Source organism: Vulpes vulpes, chromosome 12, assembly GCF_048418805.1.
Source record: "Vulpes vulpes isolate BD-2025 chromosome 12, VulVul3, whole genome shotgun sequence".
NCBI lineage: Eukaryota > Metazoa > Chordata > Mammalia > Carnivora > Canidae > Vulpes > Vulpes vulpes.
In genome coordinates, this window is record NC_132791.1 from 98,038,534 (window position 1) to 98,059,731 (window position 21,198).

At 50.2% G+C, this 21,198-nt stretch overlaps 1 protein-coding gene across 4 annotated transcripts; it reads left to right on the plus strand.

Moving 5' to 3' along the window:
- Nucleotides 1–266: 266 nt before the first annotated feature.
- On the plus strand, nucleotides 267–16,937 carry SERPINB9 (serpin family B member 9). Of its 4 annotated transcripts, none has more exons than XM_072729228.1 (7): nucleotides 267–614; nucleotides 3,653–3,830; nucleotides 7,082–7,219; nucleotides 7,573–7,690; nucleotides 9,517–9,659; nucleotides 10,921–11,076; nucleotides 12,218–16,937. In XM_072729228.1, exons 2-7 carry the CDS (start codon nucleotides 3,663–3,665, stop codon nucleotides 12,623–12,625), a joined length of 1,131 nt encoding a protein of 376 aa, XP_072585329.1. In that variant the 5' UTR covers nucleotides 267–614; nucleotides 3,653–3,662; the 3' UTR covers nucleotides 12,626–16,937. The 4 variants fall into 4 exon arrangements, with proteins under 4 accessions (XP_072585329.1, XP_072585331.1, XP_025838387.2 ...); XM_072729230.1 differs by lacking the exon at nucleotides 267–614 and adding an exon at nucleotides 1,443–1,597; XM_025982602.2 differs by lacking the exon at nucleotides 267–614 and adding an exon at nucleotides 1,862–2,219.
- The last annotated feature ends 4,261 nt before the right edge of the window (nucleotides 16,938–21,198 follow it).

The window sequence follows — 21,198 nt, forward strand, 5'->3', positions numbered from 1 at the left end:
ACCTTAAACCAGCAAGGATTAACCTTTGAACACGGTGGGTGGTGGAAGAAGGCAGCTTAACCCGCTGAGCCACCCAGGTGCCCCTGGATCAGATACTTTTAAAAGGTGAGTATTAAGGTGCTAATCGTATCTCAATAGAGCTGTTATTATTATTATTATTTTTTAAGGGAGACACCTGCTCTCAGGGTCGGGAAGGCACAGGGGTTGGCCCACCAGTGGGGGCCTTGGTAACTACATGGAGCCGCCTGGCTTGCCTCCTCCTCCTCAGACCCTAGGAGGATGCGCTAATTCAGGTTCATTTGAAATAGGAGGCGAAGTGTCCCGAAGGACAAGGCTTCCTTCCGGGGACACCCCTCGGCCTCGGAAAGTCATCTGCCCTGCTTCCCTTCTGGACATCATCACATCAACAAGAAATGCTTTTTGTTAAACGCCGAGGCCTCCGGTCCGCGGCCTGGGATACCCGGGCCCGGTGCCCGCTGACCCCGCCTCACAAGTCCCTATCCCGGGCGGGTCTGACCCAGCGCACCTGTTCGGCCCCCGCAGGTGCAGGTAGCAGGGCGCTGCTGGGGTGCAAGCGGCCGCGGCCCCCAGGGGCGGGCAGGCACCTGCCGCAGGTGCGTCCTGCAGCCCAGGTCGGAGGGAGCAGGAGCGACCGCAGCCCCCGCTCCTGCACGGCGGGGACCCGCGCGGGCGCCGAGCTGCCGCGAGTCGGGAGCCGGGAGCCGGGCGTGCGCGTCCCCCGCCCCCGGGCCTCCCTCCCCGGGGTCACCCGCTGCCGCCGGAGCCGGACCCGCCCGCGCGTCGCCAGTCGGGAAACGCCTTTCGCTTCCTCCTCGGTTTCCGAGGCCGCGGGCCGACCCGGGCGCGTCCAGCCGGAGCCGCGGGGTGGGGGCGGGGCCGGAGCGGGAGGGGGAGGGGGAGCGCCGAGGGGGGAGGGGAGCGGGAGGAGGGATCGGGGAAGGGGACCGGGAGGGGGAGAGGGAGGGGACCGAGAGAGGGGGAGAGGGAGGGAGAGCTGGAGGGGGAGGGGGGAGCGGAATGGGGGAGAGGGAGGAGGGGGAGGGGGCCGGGAGGGGAAGAGGGAGGGGGAGCGGGAGGGGGAGCGAGACAGGGGGAGCGGAGGCGGAGAGGGAGGAGGAGCGAGAGGGAGGAGGGGGAGGGGAGAGGGAGGGAGAGCTGGAGGGGGAGGGGGAGCGGAATGGGGGAGAGGGAGGGGACAGGGAGGAGGGGAGAGGGAGGAGGGGAGCGCGGAGCGAGAGGGAGGGGAGCGGGAGGTGGGAGGGAGAGGGGAGGGGGAGCGGAGGGGGAGGGGGAGCGCCGACGGGGAAAGGAGGAGCGGAGAGCGGAAAGGGGGAGCGGGAGGGGGTGAGGGAACGAGGAGGAGGAGCGGGCAGCGCGGAGAGGGAGCGGGAGGGGGGACCAGGGAGGGGGGGAGGGGAGCGGGAGGGGGCGGGGCGTCCCACCGGGCCCTCACCCGCGCGGGGGACCCCGGCCTGCCCGAGGCGCCGCCCCCGGGGGCGGGAGGCTTAGAGGTGGTCTCCGGCCCGGGGCGGCCGAGCGGGGCGGCGGGCAGAGCGGCGCGGGGCGGAGGTGGCAGGTGAGGGCTCCGGGCCGCGGGGGGGGGGGCGGGGGGTGGCGGGGGCTCGGGCCTGGAGCCTGGGGCGGGCGGGATCGCCTCTCCCCGTGGCCGGAAACACAGCTCCGTGCTCCGCAGGGCCCCAGGGCGCCCCGGCCCGGGTCCCCGGCGAGGCCCCCCGCCCCCCTCCCCCCCTCCCTGGGGTCCCCGCGGGACGCGCCCGCCCGTCCCCTTCCCGCTAAGGTCCCCCGCGGTCCGCGCCCGCCGCGCCCCCTCCGCGCCGAGGCCTCAGCCCCTCCTGCGCCCGCGGCGCCCTCGCAGGCCCCCACCCCCACCCCCACCCCCGCGCCCTCGCAGGCCTCCCGGGCGCCGGAGCACCTCCGGGCAAGGCGGGGATTGCAGGGGGGCTGCTGGGGGCGCTGGGGCGCTGGAGCGCGGGCGGGCGGGCGCGGGGAGACCGGCCGGGGCGGAGGGGGGCGCGGAGGGGGCCTGGAGTTGGAGAAACTGTTTCCAGGGGCGCGGGGGTGGCTTGGAGCGACGCAAAGGCGGTCAGGGGGCTGCAGGCGGAGGCTGCAGCAAGGGAGGCCGACAGGTGGAGGAGCTTATCCCCAGGGCCAGGCAGGTCTAAGAGGAAGGCTGAAAGGTGGGCTCCCCCGTCAGAGGGCAGAGCGCCGGGGGGGGGGGGGGGGGGGGGGGGGGGCTGTGGACAGCTGGAAGCTCCTAGAGGGAGAAGATGCAGGCTCAAGAGGAGCAGGCTGGTTCAAGGGCTAGGAGGCCGCAGAAGGGAACCCTCGGTGATGGGTGCTGATGGGTGCGAGGGGAGGAGGAGCTGCGGCCGGGAGTCAGGGAGGCCCCAGGGTGGGAGGCCAGGGTCTCCTTTCCAAGCTTAGCTAGTTCCCTGGCCAAATGTGGGCTGCGGGGTGATAGGATGACACGGCCGGCTTCACCTGTGGCCAGCACACCTGCCCACTCACCTCTATGCTTCTGGAGCTTCAGAGCTACTGGCCTCCCCATTCTGGGCCGTTCACCCCCTTCTGGGCTCTTCTCTGCTCCCCCTGGCCTCTCCACTCAGGTGTCCCAAGGGCCCGGTCCTTGCCCCCTCAGGCACAGTCCGCTCCAGGGGCTTCTGCTGGGACTAATGGGTAAAACTCTCAAATCAGTGTTTCTGACTCAGCACAAAGATCATAAACCAAAAGCACAGTTGCCTCACCCTCATTTCCAATGTTCAAGGGTCACTTGGACCCTAGGCCCTAGGGGTGGCAGTGGGTGCTCTGAGTTGCCTTACAGGAGATGAGGAGTCACTTAGCCTCGGGGTGCTGAGGGCTGCTCAGCGAGAGAGCACACTGGCTGTCCCTCTGCCGGTGACCAGTCACTGTAGGTGCAAAGTCCTTGCCTCACAGCCATTTTCATACCCAGCTGTAGCCTCTCTTTTACCAGCATCTCAAACATTTCTCAAGAATTAGCAGATGGATAGGGAGACTGTAGTCGGCTGCAGAGGTGAAACTCTCAGAAGTTTCCTTTGCCCTGACCCTGTGCCCCTCCACAGACCGGAAGAGCTGGTCCTTGTGACAGAGGATTGGACTCCCCTGATCTCCGGACGCTGAGTGCTCTTCACTTTCCCGAGGCTCCCGGGCTGGTTTGATCTGCTGCCAGCACCACACTTGGCTAATTACTTTAAAATTGGGACTTGTTTTTCTGGATGGAGAGCCACAGGAAATGGATTTCCCTCCAACTGAAAATACTTATGAGCTTTATTATCTTAAAAAAAAAAAAAAAATGCGGGGATCTACGGGTGGCTCAGCTGTTTAGCACCTGCCTTCAGCCCAGGGCGTGATCCTGGAGGCCCGGGGTCGAGTCCCGTGTCGGGCTCCCTGCGTGGAGCCTGCTTCTCTCTCTGCCTCTCTTCCTCTCTCTCTCTCTCTCTCTCTCTCTCTCTCTGTCTCTCATGAATAAATCAATGAAATCTAAAAATAAATAAAAATTTAAAGAATGTACAATTCCCGCATTGCCACGTAGTAAGGCAGTAGCGTTCGGGGGTGGGTTGAAGCAGCCTTTCTCTCTCTGCTCTGGTTCCAGACCCTGCATCATGGAGGCTCTTTCTGAAGCAAATGGCACCTTCGCCATCCGCCTTTTAAAGATGCTGTGTCAAGACGACCCTTCACGCAACGTGTTTTGCTCTCCTGTGATCATCTCCTCTGCCCTGGCCATGGTCTACCTGGGGGCAAAAGGAAACACCGCTGCCCAGGTGGCCCAGGTAAACCTGCCTGTCGCCCAGGGGAACACCTTTGGGGGTGTTATGTTCTATCGCCAGCTTCATACCTCTGACTCCAGAGCTCCCATAAGGCAGGATGGGGGGGGGGCGCCAGGTGTGTGCACACATCTGTGCCTCCGTGTGCCCGTGGGGCTGCTAGAGACCAAGACAGAAAGGGCAGGGCTGGGAGTCTCCTCCACTGAGATGCTTTTTGGGGGGAAGTTCGCTAATTAATAACCTGGATGAGAACATCAAAATCTTGTCCTAGCGCTTCATCTCTGTTTAGAAATCAGTACCGAAATTCTTTGAAATCTAAGCGGCTAAGAGCTCTCATTTTTGGAGTAAAAGACTGCATGGCTATAACTATTCTTTGGCACACAGGTAGGTTAAGATCTATTTCAAGCCATTAATATGCCAACATGCCTTCCTAGCTCAGGAAGGGGACGGACAAAAATACGGACAAGTGGATAAAAAACCACATGTCTTTGTTACACGTGCACACTATATAATGTGGCCTAGTCTGCTGAACAGACGTTCAGCAAACATCTGAAAATGATAAAGAGTCGATCCCTGTCCTGAAGGGATGGAGCGAGCACAGGGACATGTGCCCGAGATAAAACCTGAAAGCTTATTTTCTCCTGCCCCTGTAGACACCTTCACTGTCGACGACGACGTGTGCATCAGCGTGGCTCTTGGTTTTGATAGGACTTTCTTTTCCCTTGAGAACTTTTTCTGGGGTGATTTTTTTTCTCATTTTTTCAGTTTGCGGTAGGAGGGATTGAAGGTTTAGGTGTAGCGGGGGGCTTCTTTAGCTTACCGAACTTTCTATGCTTTAAGCTAGCCCTTCTGGGGGCTTTTTTTGAAAGCCTCAAGATCGGTTACTTTGTGTTCAGAGACATTGAAATTCCTGATCCTCCTGGGCTCGGCTGGACGGCAATGGCACTGGCTATGCGAAGTGCACATTGCTGCTTAGAGCACTAAGGGACCTTCTCTCACAGAACTAGCTTTCAGATTCTGTGTGCACTGGCGGGGACGGAAAGTGAGGTTTCCCCCACTGACTGTATTTCTGCCCATCTCCCCATGAACCTTTCATGCTTTTAATTGTATGTGCTGTTGGGTTTTTTTCCTTGTGAATCTTAGATGTGAGTTTCCCTCTATGTAGGATATAGTTCATACTTATGTTTTCCTTGGGATGCAAAATTTTATAAAAGCCCCTTTTCTGAGCCCCTCTTATCCTTGTCACTACTTACCTTTTTTTTTTTTTTTAAGATTTACTTATTCATTTGAGAAAGAGAGGGGCAGATGGAGAGGGAGAGGGAGAGTCCCAAGCAGACTCCCTGAAGCATGGAGCCCGATATGGGGCTTGATCCCACAACTCTGAGATCATGACCTGAGCCAAAACCGATAGTTGGATACTTAGTGGACTGCACCACCCAGGTGCCCCTTTCTATTCCCTGCCTTGAAACAATAGAGATCTATTTAGGTAGAAAAGCCAACTCTTACTCCCCTGCTCTTTTTAAATTAAAAAATGTTTAAATTCAATTTAGTTAACATAAAGTATATTATTAGTTTCAGGGGTAAAATTTAGTGTCACATGCATACAACACCCAGTGCTCATTACATCGCGTGGTTTCCTATAATGCCCATCACCCAGTTACCCCTTCCCCCGACCCACCCTCCTCCAGTGACCCTAAGTGTGTTCCTTGTAGATCAGAGTCCCTTGTGATTTGTCTCCCTCTCTGTTTTAACCTTATTTTATTTTCCCTTTCCTTCCCCTATATTAATCTCTTTTGTTTCTTAAATTCCACATATGAGTGAAATCATATGGTATTTTTCTTTCTCTGACTGCCTTATTTCACTTAGCCTAATACCCTCTGGTTCCGTCCACACCACTGCAAATGGGAAGAGTTCATCCCTTCTGATGGCTGAGTCCATTGTCTATATAGACCCCCTCTTCTTTATCCATTCATCTGTCGAAGGACACCTGGGCTCCTTCCATATTTTCATTGTTATGGACATTGCTGCTGTGAACATTGGGGCGCAGGTGCCCCTTCAAATTGCTGTTTGTATCCTTCGGATAGATACCTAGTGGTGCAATTGCTGGGTCATAAGGTAATTCTATTTTCAACGTCTTGAGGAACCTCCGCACTGTTTCCCAGAGAGGCTGCACCAGCCTGTGTTCCCACCAACGGTGCAAGAGGGTTTCCCTTCTGCCCATTCTCGCCAACATCTGTCATTTCCTGTCTTGTTAATTTTAACCATCCTCACTGTGTATCTCACTGTGGTTTTGCTGTATTTCTCTTTTTAGTAAATGTGCTGCCGAAGCGAGCACTTGCTGTATTTCTCTGATGCCGAGTGATGCTGAGCATTTTTTCATGTGTCTGGATCATGTGTAGGTCTTCTTTGGAGAAATGCCTGTTTCATGTCTTCTGCCCAGTTCTTGACTGGATTTTTGTTTGTTTTTTGAGTGTTGAGTTTGATAAGTTCTTTGTAGGTTTTGGACACTAGCCCTTTATCTGATACATCATGTGCAAATATCTCCTCCCATTCTCTAAGTTGCTTTTTAGTTTTGTTGACTGTTTCCTTGGCTGTGCAGAACTCTTTATCCTGATGAAGTCCCAGTAGTTCATTTTTGCTTTTGTTTCCCTTGCCTTCAGGGCCGTATCTAGCAAGAAGTTGCTGCGGCCAAGGTCACAGAGGTCGCTGCCTGTGTTCTCCTCTAGGATTCTGATGGGTTCCCGTCTCACTTTTAGGGCTTTCATCCATTGTGTCTTAGTCCCTTGTTTTCTGTTCTCTGCCTCCCCACCTCAGTCCTTTTCTTTCTATATCTTCTCCCCAACCCCACATCCTGTTGCCCTAGTAGGTATTAAATCTGCAATTAAATTGAAAGTAATGTCCCTTTTGAAAAAAGAGAAAACAATGCCCTTTAAAGGAAAATTTTGTGGAGTATTTGAGAAAGAATTTTGCTTACAGATTTTTTGAGACACTCTTTTTCTTTTTCTTTTTCTTTTTTTGAGAAAGAAAGAGAGAGTGCTTGAGCAACTGGCAGAGATGGGGGAAAGACAGAGGGAGAGGAAGAGAGAATCTCAAGCAGACTCTGCACTGAGCACAGAGCCCAACGCAGGGCTTGCTCTCATGACCCCAAGATCACGACCTGAGCTGAAATGAAGTGTCAGATGCTCAACTGACTGAGCCACCCAGGTGCCTCCCAAAGAACAATCTTCATAAATTTCAAAATTATGTTTTCTCAACAGGTGCTTTCATTAAGCACAGAGAAAGACATTCATCAGAGTTTCCAGTCGCTTCTCGCGGAAGTGAACAAACCTGGCACCCAGTACTTGCTCCGAACAGCCAACAGGCTCTTTGGAGAAAAGACTTGTGAATTCCTCCCGGTAAGTTGAGTCAGCAGGACAATAAAAGTTGTAATCAGAGTATAGAGTCTGAAAGGAAGATCCCAAAGAACTGAAAATTATGGTAAACATGTTTTTTAAAATCCTATTTCTATAACCGTGCCTTGAATTTTTAAGAATTTGACTACTTCTAAAATTCATTTATCCATTTCTGGTTATTCATGACTTAGTACTTCCCTCTTTATAAACTCTGCTGTTCCAGTGCCGTGGCCTAAGATTCGATCAGTTTCAAGAGATGTAGACTCATTTTAATAAAATGTATGTAATATCCCGATTTGGGGGGGAAACTAGACTTTATCTCGGAATATAGCTGCATTGCACTTTTCTCTCCACAGACCTTTAAGGAATCCTGTCTTCGGTTCTACAATGCTGAGCTGGAACAGCTTCCCTTTGCCAAAGCGGCAGAGCCGTCCAGGAAGCACATCAATGCTTGGGTCTCAGAGAAGACTGAAGGTCAGAATTGCCTGCAGTTACCTCCCCCTTCCCCCCCCACCCTCCCCGCACCCTCAGCCTTCCCCTCCTTCCTCTGGTTCTCTTCCCCTTGCTTTTCCTGCTGCTCCGACTTCAGATTTCACTAGTGTTTCACTTGGTCTGGGCGCTGACAGGTTGGGCCTCTTGCCTTATTTGCACCTTAATGGCCTCACAGGGGTTCTGGGCAGATGCTCAGGTGTGCAACAGCAGACACCGAAGAGTTTGTCCACTCCCCTGGGACCAGAAGGACTGATACAAATGTCCAAAGAAACTGATAGGCCAGGGGCACCTGGGGGGCTCAGTGGTGGAGCATCTGCCTTTGGCTCAGGCCTTGACCCCAGAGTCCCGGGATCGAGTCCCACATGGGGCTCCCTGCATGGAGCCTGCTTCTCCCTCTGCCTGTGTCTCTGCCTCTCTCTGTGTCTCTCAGGAATAAATAAATAAAATCTTCTAAAAAAAAAAGAAAGAAACCAATAGGCCAGATTTCCAGCTTAATAGCTTGCACTGACTGAAGCGTAGCTTCACGTGGCAGGGCCCCTGGGAGGTGGCTCGCTCTGGTTCTGCTCTGAGACAGGCGCTTGGGCTTCCTCTCTGGAAATTCTCTGCAGCCCTCCTTACCCCCCGCCCCCCCCAAGCTGCCCACGAAGCTGCCTTGTTCTGCTTTCAGGGTTGCTCACACTCCCCGGTGAGCTTTGCTGAGCCCAGATTGGAGAGGCCGCAGACGCTGCCTCAGGCCCGGGCAGCTCGACGGACTGAAATCACGCTGTTTGGCCTTGAGCCTTATTCGTTTCTCTTTTACAGAGTGGAGGGTTCTGATCGTGGGCTGCGTGCCCGCTGATGTTGGAGCCACGCAGGACCCTCCGCGCTAACTGCTTAGCACCTCGATTCACACTGTGACTAAGTCGGGCCACAGAGAACAAGAGGTTGTCTGTCCTTACAGAGCCAGCAGTTGTTGCTACCATTTCTTCTTGGAATATTTGCCACTTAGGGCATCTGGGGGCAGCGACTCAGTAGGGCTGCTCTTGGTTGGTTGGAAAAATACATCCTGATATCCAGGGAAGAAGGGGGTGTCTTTCACTGGCCCACTTTACCTTTCCCAGGAATGTCTGGTGTTTTGTTTATTTATTTATTTTTAAAGATTTTATTTATTAATTCATGAGAGAGAGAGAGAGAGAGAGAGAGAGAGAGGCAGAGACATAGGCAGAGGGAGAAGCAGGCTCCATGCAGGGAGGTCAATGTGGACTCGATCCCGGGACTCCAAATTCATGACCTGGGCTGAAGGTAGACACCCAACCACTAAGCAACCCAGGTGTCTTGGTGTTTTGTTTAGAGAATCAAATAGTGAAATCTCTTCCAGATCCTTCCAGAAGTTCCTCAGAGCACCCAGGCTGCCTAGCCTCAGCTATTTCCCCTTTGAGCCATTCATCCTGGCTGCCTCCGATGCGGACACAGCTGTTAGCGCTGGTTGTGACGTCCGTGCATTAACTACACACTCCATTTTACCACTTGAGATAACAGAAGTCCCTCCCAGCCCATCTCTCATATCCTGCTTGCCTTCATGTCTGACCTAGTATAGTGTTTTTCTTTGAGTGATTTATAAATCTTGTGCTGTTATCAACTTTGTGACTGTCCCCACAGCATTGGTGACCTGGCTGTGAAATACCACTTGTATGTGTTGTTTTTTTATTTCTGCACATAACAGTCCGAACTCAGCTCATTTCAAAAAGAAATGAATGTTTGGTTCTTGATTAATAACCAAGAATCTAAAAAAAAAAAACACTGAATATATTCTCTACTTTTTCTGGAAGGTAAAATTCAAGAGCTGTTGCCAGGTGGCTCAATTGATGCAACGACCAAGCTGGTTCTTGTCAATGCCATCTATTTCAAAGGAAGGTGGAACGAACAGTTTGACAAAAGGTACACAAGGGAAATGCCTTTTAAAATAAACCAGGTGAGAGAAGCTTTCAGAAATCCTCCTAGTGTCATGAAGAAAGTGAATGGAAATAGTTAACTTTGTAAGAGCATAAATGATTGGTTAAAAATAACTCTGAAACTTAACACCTTTGTGAATGGAATTTTAAAGTAGAAGAGAACTGAGAAATAAAAATTATTTGCTATGATTTTTTTTTTTTGCATTTTATTACTGCTCCTATGGCCTCTGATAATTTCTCCTACATTCATTGCTGCCATCTAATTCAGGAAACTTAAGACTTTTTTTCTAAGTCCAGTTAGCTTAACAGAAAGCAAAAAACAAGTGTTCAGGAAGTGTGATATGTTGTATGTGTTGGGGGAGCATATAGAAGGAGTCAATATCATTTTAATCAGATATTTTAAAAATTAAAATAAGTATAGACTTGGATTATTGTTAATCATTATTGATCTAGTATTTATACGTTTGTAATATTAAAACTGACAAAGATGTTAGGCATTAAAATAGCTTGTGGAATCTCCCAGCCTGTGGAAAAAAAAATACCATTTCATGAAATTAGGAAACTTATACTGTACAGGTAAATCCTTTTGGGGGGGGCATAAGGTGTACTTCACATAATCAGCCATCTAGTTATAAAGGTGTGGGGGAGAGGACCTTTCTAGTATCTAATTTTTATAATAGCTGATCCATATCAGTTTTTTAAAATTTAATGAGTAGAGTAGTCCAATGAACTTCTGCGTGCATATACCTCTTCTGTACTTTAAAAAAATACATATTTCATTGGATTCGAATATCAGAATTGGAACAAGTGGATTTAAATACGTGAAGAGACATGTAATTCCCTCTGCTTTCTGAGGGGCCATCTGCATACACTACGGGTCACACTGCTGCGAAACTCTTCAGTTTCTTTTTCTTTATCATTAACACGTTTTCTACTTGAATACAAATGGTTTTCTGTTTCAGTTCATTTGATTATATTATTTCCTTAGATGTATTGCAGATTTTACATGAGGAAATTGGATTTGCCTCCTGCAAAAAATGCAGAGTGTCACGTTTATTTCGCTGAGTAAAACGTGTCCTTTCCTAGGCTGGCACCGTATTTGCTTGCACTACGGGCCTTGTGGTGGTGACAGGACAGAGTCAGAGCTAGCACACGAATATCGTTTCCATCAGGGGGGGCTGAAAACACTCCTGGAGCCAATTATAGCTGTTTTGGAAATTTTTATTGCCGCTTTCAAGAGTCTGTTTTTAATTCTGTGCTCACCTGTTTAATTCCCATCAGAAGGAGCAAAGGCCAGTGCAGATGATGTACCAGGAAGCCACGTTTAAGCTCGCCTACATCGAAGAGCTGCAGACGCAGGTCCTGGAGCTGCCCTATGTGGGCGACGAGCTGAGCCTGCTCATTCTGCTCCCGGACGACCACGTGGACCTCAGCTCGGTAAGGGTCCAGGGATGCCCTCTGCGTCCTTCCTGCTAGGCCTCAAGCGCCGCGGTCAGCGTGTGTTACCTTCCACGTCCATGGTGTGCGCAGCCGGGCAGCGGGCACAGCGTTCAGGCGCTGGCCTCTGGAACCCAGCGGCCGCCAGGACCCCTCCTCCCATTGTTATCTACGTGATCGTGATCGTGATCGTGCCAAATTCCTTAACTCTGTTTTCCGGCCTCGAAAATGGGATGGAGGGACTCCCGGGGGGCTCAGCGGTTGAGCATCTGCCTTGGGCTTAGGGTGTGACCCCGGGGTCCTGGGATCGAGTCCTGCATCAGGCTCCTTGCGGGGAGCCTGCTTCTCCCTCTGCCTGGGTCTCTGCCTCTCTCTCTCTCTCTCTCTCTCTCTCTGTCTCTCTCATGAATAAATACATTAAATATTTAATTTTATTAAAGACAACCTCTCAAGTGGACAACCTCTGCTTGAGAGTTACGAGGATGAAATGGGGGTGGTTCAGGTAACAAACTTAGCACATTGGGACCTAATAAGCCCTGAATAAATGCGATCCATTATTACTATCATGATCATTGTTAGCATTATATTTTATTTATCTATTTTTTAAAGATTTATTAGAGAGAGCAGCGTGCGCTTGAGGGGCAGAAGGAGAGGGAGAAGCAGACTCCCCGCTGAGCAGGGGGCAAAAAGAAAGAAAGAAAGAGAGAGAGAGGGATCCCTGGGTGGCGCAGCGGTTTGGCGCCTGCCTTTGGCCCGGGGCGTGATCCTGGAGACCCAGGATCGAATCCCACGTCGGGCTCCCGGTGTATGGAGCCTGCTTCTCCCTCTGCCTGTGTCTCTGCTTCTCTCTCTCTCACTGTGTGCCTATCATAAATAAATAAAAAAATTAAAAAAAAAAAAAAAAAAAAAAAAGAGAGAGAGAGAGAGAGAAAAGAAAGAAAAAGAAAGCGGAGGGAAAGCAGAGTCAGGTAGGCCTTGACGGTTGTCGGGATAAAGCGGTGACCCTGCGGCCGCTGGGTGAGATGGGGAAGGGCCGCGGGGTGCTCCCTGCTGGCCCGCGCCCACCGGTGGGGGGAGAGGGGACGTGCGTGTCCACCTGTACTGAGCTGTGAGATTTAAAGTGTGATTCGGGCCCTTGCAGGTGGAGAGCCGTCTGACTTGGGAGCGATTCCGAGCGTGGAGCGGGCCGGCGCACATGCGGAGCACCGACGTGGAGGTCTTCCTGCCCAGACTGCAGCTGGGGGGCGAGTACGACCTGGCCGCCGTGCTTGGGCCTTTGGGGATGGCCGATGCCTTTCAGGCGGACAAGGCCGACTTCTCGGCGATGTCGGCCTGCGGAGAGGTGTGTCTGTCCAGGTGTGTGCACAGGAGCGTGCTCGAGGTGGACGAGGAGGGCACGGCGGCGGCGGCGGCCAGCGCGGCCCTGGTGGTGGCCGAGTGCTGCGCGGAGCCCGGGCCCAGGTTCTGCGCCGACCACCCCTTCCTGTTCCTCATTAGGCACAACGCAGCCCACACGATTCTGTTCTGTGGCAGGTTTTCCTCCCCGTAAGGGCGAGCCCCTCTCCCTCCCCGTGACCCCGGTCCTGCCCCGCGCCTGTCCACACTCGGCTGGCCCCGTCCTGGCCCCTCGTTGGCCCTACCCAGTGTAGGGCAGGGGACGAGAGACCTTAGTGATTCCCTGGGGTGTTCAGAGCCCAGTCCTCATCCCCGGGGATGGGACGCAGAGCTTCCCCAGACTGGGTCCCCTCCTTCCGCAGGTAAGTTACCTGTGACACCGAGTCCTGCCTCGGTCCTCGAATCCTGCTGCATACCTGCCTTAGCCTGTTTCCGTGGTGACAAGCGCTGCTAGCTCGGGCTACTGTTCTCCGTGCTGGTGCATGGGCTTTGTAGAAAGTTTCCTTAATGTACATTTTTATGTCATCTTTGTTTAATATTCATGCATCACCAGCTAGGTGGCAAACAGGGCCTGGGGCATTGGAGACGAGGGGCGGAGTCACGGCCTTTGGACACCTGGTCTTAAATAATCTTGCCAGAATCACGTAGTTTTTAGGACAGCCAGGTGGGACAAGGTAATGTCCTTAAACTTATCACGGGATCCCCTTGTAGGGATCATAGCTTTCTTCGCGTTCTTGTATCTCTCCACCTCCAACTCTCACAAAAATTTTGTTCAACTCTTAAAGCTCATTTCCGATGTCATCTTCTCCGAGAATAGTTTCCTTTTCTGCGTAAGCAGATGTGCATCTTTGAACCCATGGAGGGAGGGCATTTCTCTTATGGCATTTGCTTTATTTATTAATCACTGTGTTCTCCAACTAGACCTTAAATTCCTCAGGGGTTTTGCAGTCTATGTGCTACTTACAATGCAGCGATATGTAATTTGATCACAGCTGAGCTCTGTAATTTTTTTAAAAAGTGATTAGATATCAGTGACATTATTGGAGCCTTCTTAAAGGATTTGTTATTGAGGTGAAATTCACATAGTGTAAAATTAATCATTTTTAAGCAAACAGTGCGCTGGCCTTTAGGACATTGAAAATGTTGTGCAACCACCACCTCTGTCTAGTTCCAAAAAATGTTCCTCACCCCAGAGGAAAACCCTGCAGTCACTCCTCGTCCTCTTCCCCCTTCGACCCCAGACAACTGCCAATCTGCTTTCTACCTCTATAAACTTACTTACTCTGGATATCTCATATAAATGGATTGCTTTTGTTTCTGGCTCTTACTTAGCATGGCGTGTGCGAGGTTCATTCACGTTGTTGTATGTACTTCATCTCTTTTTATGACTGAATAATAGTCTACCATAGAGCTGCAGCACGATTTGTCTGTCTACTCATTCATTGATGGACATTTGATTTGTTTCCATCTTTTGGTTATTTGTGAGTCATCCTCCTACACATGTGCATATTGGTGTATTTGTTTGGATCGCTGTTATATCAGGGTTCCAGTTTCTTCACATCCTTATCAACGCTTGTTATTTCCCACCCTTGAGAAACTTGTGGGAACAGTTTTAAAAATTATGGCCACTCTGGTGGGTGGAAGTGAAATCTCATTGTGCATTTTACTTGCATTTTCTTGATGACTAATAGTGTTGAGCATCCTTTTATGTGCTTACTGGCTTTTTGGATAACTTCTTTGGAGAGAAGTCTATTCAAGTCCTTTGTCCATTTTTTCATAGGGTTGTCTTTTTGTTGTCAAGTTTAAGAGTTCTTTATATATACTGGATACTAGACCCTTCTCAGATATATGGTTTGCAATATTCTCTCCCTTTGTTTAGGTTATATTTTCCCTTTCTTGATAGTACCCTCTGATCCACAAAGGTTTTTAATTTCAGTGAAGTCCAGTTTATCTATTTTTTCTTTTGTTACTCATACTTACGGTATCATATGTAATAGCCCTTTGCCAAATCCAAAGTCATGGACATTTACAACTATTTTTCCTAAGACTTTTATGATTTTAGATCTTCTATTTAGAATGTTAATCTATTTTGATGTATATGATATGAGGTTTGAGTCCAACTTAATTTTTTTTTTTGCATATGGGATATCAGTTGTCTCAGCACCTGTAACTGCTTTTGAACTGAAAAAGGATGTTGATAATAAACAAAAAAGAAAGACAATATCTAAAAAAATGAAAATATCTAAAAAAAATGATGAGGTGAAATATCATACAGTTGGCATACACACACACACACACACACACAGACACAAGTATCTCAAATCCATTCCATGAAGGACACCATAACGAGACTGAAAGAAACTATAAAAAAAACCAGTAAAGAATTAACACTAGGGTATACAAAGAACCCCTGCAAACCAAAGAGAATAAGACAGTCAATTATTAATCATAAAAATACAAATAAGATACTGTGAGATACTGCCCTACATCCATCAGATTGGTGTCAGTTAGAAAGTTGGATACTATGCAGCATCAGCTAGGAAGTAGGGAAATTTGGGAGCACTTGTGGGACCAGGAACCAATATGGCTAAGATAGAAAGTAATCTGTCAGTGAACTCAATTGGTGTCTGCTCTGGGCTCCAGCAGGCTCCTTTCTGGGTGTGTGACCCAGTGATGTCATCGCACAAGTCCACAGGAGTGTTCACTGCAACTTCATTTATGTTGGCAATGAGTTGGGAGCTACCTAAGTGTCCATCTCAATGGGAATAGATAACGAAGATGTGAGACATACTCTGTGATATTATATAGGAGTTAGAAACTAAAGTACAAAGTAGGTCTTTAGTCTTGGATAGGTGATGTTGAGTTAAAAAAATTTATGTATATAGTATAGTAGTATATATATAAGTATATATAAATATACTTCAACAACTTTTAAGTTTTACTTCTGTAAAAATCTCTGCAGGATATGTTAAACAAGGATATACACCAATTGTATTTCTTCTATTGGTGAGAAACTTTTCATAAATTTTGTTACCATATTTTATTAATGAACAGGTTTATTCCGCCCCCAGTCAAATCTAGGTTTTTCCTTAGCGATTTTTGACACTGCTTTCAATTCTTAGAAAGACTTTCCCATTGAAGCCAGTAGGTCACCTATATTTTCTTCTAAACTATTATGTTTTTAACTGACTTAACTATTCAATCCATCTGAAATTTGTTTTTGTGTTGTTGACATTCAGGAGAAATATAATTTTATTTATTTACAAACAGCCAATTTCTCAACGTTATTTGTGAGTAATCTGTTTTTCCCCAGTGTTCGTGATGATTTTTTCATCCTCATTCTTCCAGGTGAACTTCAGAATAATTTTGCAATACTCAAAATAATTTTTTTAAAGATTTTATTTACTTATTCATGAGAGATGCAGAGATAGAGAGAGAGAGGCAGAGACATAGGCAGAGGGAGAAGCAGGCTTCATGCAGGGAGCCTGATGCAGAACTCAGTCCCGGGACTCCAGGATCATGCCCTGAGCTGAAGGCGGGTGCTCAACTGCTGAGCCACCCAAGGATCCCCTCAAAATAATTTTTCAAGTTTGATATTTTTTGGAGGGATTAGTGTGACATTAAACATATAAATTTGGGATAAATTAATCTATTTACAGTGTTAGTCTTGTTTTAAAAAAATGTGAGGAGTCTCCATTTATCCAAATCCTTTTTTTTATATATCTCGGTCTATATATAGATACATATAGACATAGTTTTGTTTTTCTCATTATTTCTACATTTTATTGTCATTATAATAATTGTGAGAGCATTTTTTCCCTCACCTGGTTATGAGTTACATCTAAGCAAATAATTGAAGTTTAATACATACTAAAGAGAATCACTATTTCTGTCTCCTACTACTAAACAACCCTTCTGACACGTGTGGGTTTTTCTACACCAAAGAATTCTCTGCTTCTCAGGGACACCGAGCGGGTGCCTTAGCCATTTAACTCAGTTTGAATTTACTTTTTCCTCAATAGGAGAATTTAATTCACTTATTTATACAATACTATGCAGAACCTTTTTTTTAATTGTGAAGGGTCTATAAACAGTTCCTGAAAAAGATCATGAAAACCAATTAAGTGAAAAACACAGCTTGTGTGTGCACAGCATGATGCACACACTTATGTGAACAAGCCTTGTATGTGTACACGTAAATTCATGTATGGGAGCCTATGGGAAAAGGTCTAAAGACTAAGCCTTCACTGCTAACAGAGGTTATCTCTGGGAAAGGTTTGGAGGGGAATGGGGGAATACTTCCAATTTTTACTCTGTTTTCATATTATTTAACATTTCAACTAGGAAAGTCTAATCCTGTGATCTGCACATAATTTAAAGGAAGAACTCTGAGATGTAACCACATGTGTAGTTCTTAGTAACATGGTATTGGAACGGAAATAAAATCTACATAAACACCTTTAAAATGTTTTATTCTTGGCTTTTATGGGAGTATCTATTTTATTTATATTTATATTTTTTGAAGGTGTTATTTATTCATGAGGGACACACAGAGAGAGGCAGAGACACAGACAGAGGGAGAAGCAGGCTCCCTGCGGGGAGCCCAGTGTGGGACTTGATCCCGGGATCCCAGGGTCACAGCCTGAACCAAAGGCAAATGCTCAAGCACTGAGCCTGCCAGGTGCTCCTGTAAGAGTTTTTAATAAGAATATCAAACATATATCTTCCTCTAATCATGAATGAGGTTTATGTCCATCTTTTTTTTTTTTTAATTATCTTTCAAAACTTTCTGTGAACTGACTTCACGTTTGGCTCATTGATTCCCTAGGGTTGTGTGGATGAGTAGGCACTTTGGTAGTTCCACACCACATTACAGTACAGATTAAGTTCCCTCATGGAGGGACACAAAAGACAGGGATAGAGATGGATAGAGATACAGAGACTCTGTGAGTTTGACTCATGTCCCCTGGATATGCTAGACATTTGGATATTGCCCAAGAGAAACATGCAGGGCATGAAAATACCAATTCTAACAAACCCAAATGGGCCAAACTACAGTCGTTTGGCCCCTCAAGCTTCTAAGACGAAGTGATGAGTGCAGGGACCAACAAACTCTCTTCTTGGTTCTCTGGGGCTTGGGCTACTTCTCTAAATTCCCAGGAGCTAAGGTTGTATAATGTGGGCAGAGAAGGGGAAGTTTCCAGTCCAGACTGTGATGCTAATCTTGAAGTGTGAACCGGGTCCTGCTACTTCCTCCCTACCACCTGCTGCGGGAGCCAGTCCCCCACCTTCCAGGGCGATGAAATAAGGAAGTCCATTTGGACAAGACTCCCAGCTCCAGCGTTCTCTAAGCCTGTGCTTCTGGAGCTCTTCTTGACCACAGGCGGAGATGGCATCAGGACAGCCCAAGGCCCCAAGGACACGTGGGCTCCGCTGAAAAACTGTGAGGTAGAGGAAATTAGATCTAGCAATTCTTTTCTTTCCCTGGAAGGAGGAATTAGCATTTGTTAAATCCCAGTGCGGCCCAGAGACCCTGCAGGGCACTGCACCTGCATCTTTTTACTTAGTGCTCACAGCAACACGGGAAGGTAAATATTGATAAGAAAACTGCGGTTCCGAGAAGTTAGGCAACTTCACTTAGCCTTGTCCATTTAGTTAGTACGAGGCTGGCAGGGAAATGAAGCCAGAGCTCTCCACAGCAAGGCCAGAAGCGAGCGTGGGCGGGCCTGGGTGAAAGGCACGCACCCCCCTGCCCCCACTGCAAGGTGCACAGGCTCGGGGTCACCCCTGCCCTTCCAGCACAGCGGAAACAAGGGGCTGCCAGCGCCTTGTTCTTGCTTCTTTAAACATTAAGGAGGCTCTACTGACCGAAGCGGGCTGGAGGGAGAGGGTAGCTACCATCCAGAACTCCATCTCTCCAGGGAGGACGGCTTAGTGATGCCCCAGGGCCTGTGCCCCCTGGGACCCCAGCCTGGGCGGACAGGATGGAGCGGATTCGGGGGAGGAAAACGACTAGAGTGAAGCCAAGCTGGTCCAGACCAGGGGGCTGGGATGGGGGACGCGAGAGCAGCTCTGCAGGGCGGGCGGGGGAGCTTCAGGGCATCCAGCGAAGCCCCGCCCCTTTACCGCCAGGCCACGCCCCTTTATCCGCAGACCCCGCCCCTTTCCCGCCAGGCCCCGCCCTCCCGCCCCCTTTCCAACCAGGCCCCGCCCCCGCCCGCCCCAGGCCACGCCCTCCGGCCCCGCCCCTTTCCCACCAGGCCCCGCCCCCCAGCAGAGGGAGGGAGGGAGGGAGGAGAACCTGGGGCCCTGATTCTGCTTCCAGCCATCCTCTGGCTCCTGCGTGTGTCCCTGGAGAGCCCCGGGGCCCCAGGGGAGTCTTTTGAGCTTTAGGAGAGGACAAGGAAGAACCACCAGGATCCAGGCATCTGCTGTGTGCCTAGGATTAGGAAACACCGCTGCGTTGTTCGGGGACTACAGTTGCAGGGGCCACAAGACCTCAATGGCCATTTTCTTAAGGCCGAGGCCTTGATTCCTCTGCAGAGAGAGCTGCGGAGTAGGAGCTGGGAAGGGTCAGGAGGGAAGGCTCCGATTGCCAGGACATTATGTCCTTGTAGTAGCACTGTTGGGACCCAGAAGTAGGCACTGACTCGGGGAGAAGCCTGATGAGGCGAATCCTTAACAAGCGTGCAGCAACAGGGCCACATTGGTTGTGTTTGGCCAGCATTTACTGCTCAGGAGATTCTCACCACCACCCTGGGGCCTGGTCTCTGGCCGATGTGCTTGGTGGGCCCCCACCGCCACCCCAACACACTTCCTATGAAGCACCCTGTGCTTGGTCAGTGGGGCCTCCCAGAGGTAAGCTGAAGATGGCTGCCCAGGTTTGGGTTCCCAGGACAGAGCTCCGTGCTCCTCTCAGGCCAGAGCTGGGGGCAGCTGAGCTCCCAGGCAGGAATCTAGGTCATCAAAGCCAGGATGGAGTCCAGGACTGGGAGGGACTCAAGTGCTGCAAGGACAAAAATTGGGACAGGGCTCCAGGCTTACCTAGGGGCAAAGAGGCCCAGGGCCTTGGCATGGCAGGTGGGTCCTCTGGCGTCCACCAGAAGACCCTGGTCTGGGAGTGGCCTGGCTGGGGCCCAAGCAAACTCTGCCCCTGAGTTGCCTGAGATTTCCCAAATCAAGATCCCCTGGGTGCGCTCCGCTCAGTCACGTACATATGCAGAGCCCCAAGGCAGCCCAGTGTAGGTGCCGAGTTCTGTAGCCGGACAGCCTGGGTGCGACCCTCTCTGTGCCCCCTGCTGACTGGACCGTCTGCAGCTCTCCAAGCCCGATTTCCTCATCTATCAGGATGCGTCTCTCAAAGGATTAGGGTTGTGATCTACTTGGGACAACAGGGAGCTGACAGTAAGAGCTTGATAAATGTTAGCTTCTGGGACCGATTCAAGTTCATCCGATTGTTCTCTTCCTAAGGCATAGCTAAGGCCACGGAAAATGGGGAAATGGGGAATGAAATCTTTTGTGGGCAGATGGTGAAGAACAGAGGTGGAAGGACAAGGAGACATGTATTACTTGACGAATGCGGGGTCGAGGGCCGGGGCTCACTGAGCCGGGGCTCCTAGGGGCCAACTTGGGACAACCAGAGGCCGCGGAAGGGACGGTCACGGGAGGTTGGCGGCAGGGGCAGGAGAGGCGTGATGGCAAGCGAAGAGGGAGCCGAGTCGAGCGGAGTCAGGTCTGACAGGCCTTCCTTCCTCCCTGCCGGATGGCGCCTGGGAGCCGCCACAGGCACCGGTCCCTCCCCTGGCGAGCGTGACCTCCTGCCCCGCGGCTGCCCAGCCTCGCCTGGCCTTCACCCTGCTTTGCAGAGTCCTCCGAGGGAGACTGAGAAGACAGGAGAAGAGGCAGCCTCCTACGCACCCCCGCTTGCCTGGGCCGGACAGCAGCCAAGCTTGTGCCCTCCAAGCCCGTGAACACCCTGCTGGCTCCACTGAGAAGGCCCGTCCTTGACGACAGCGAACTGTCCGACACGCCGAATACATCTGTCTCTGTGCTCCGGTTCCAGAAGCCCCAGCACGGATGCCCTCTCAAGCGAACGGCCCCTTTGCTATCTATCTTTTAAAGAAACCACGTGAAGAGAACCCTTCACACAATGTCTTTTGTTTTGTTTTGTTTTTCTTTTCCTTTCTGAATGTCTCCTCTGCTTTGGCTATGCCTTTCCTGAGGGCAGAGGGCAACACTGCTGCCCAGATGCCCAGAGGTCTCCACTGCAGTGGAGGAGGAATTGGGTGTAGTCATTAGAGTCATAGAGTCATTTGCCAAAAGTTTCTGCGTTTTCTCCTTTCTTGCACTTGGCAGGATTGGTCTATTTTTTTTTTTTTTCTGGCTCCCCTGTGGGGCCATATGACCCTTTCTGGCCACTGGGTCATGGGTAGAAGGGACACAGACACAAGAACATTAACTGACAGCTTGAGGTCCTCCAGAATTCTTTTTGTCGCTCTAACACGGCATCGGCGACATTTGAGATGACGGCTACTCCACCTGCCTGGGACCCTCGGTGCCCCTGCCTATCCATCACGGACAAACAGCCTGAAAACTAAGTGACTCTTTGCTAGTTTAGGCCACTGAGATTTGAGGGATTGTTTGTTACCCAGTGTAACCAAGCCAATCCTGACTGATATAATCAAACACTGCTTCCCCCCCACACACACCTTCACAGAAGCTGCTCAT

What these genes read in the sequence shown, in the direction of transcription:
- SERPINB9 (XM_072729228.1), top strand. Translation starts at nt 3,663, where the DNA reads ATGGAGGCTCTTTCTGAAGCAAATGGCACCTTCGCCATCCGCCTTTTA. An exon ending in AGACTTGTGAATTCCTCCCG is followed by an intron (nt 7,220 to 7,572) that starts GTAAGTTGAGTC and finishes TTCTCTCCACAG; the next exon opens with ACCTTTAAGGAATCCTGTCT. An exon ending in ACCACGTGGACCTCAGCTCG is followed by an intron (nt 11,077 to 12,217) that starts GTAAGGGTCCAG and finishes GGGCCCTTGCAG; the next exon opens with GTGGAGAGCCGTCTGACTTG.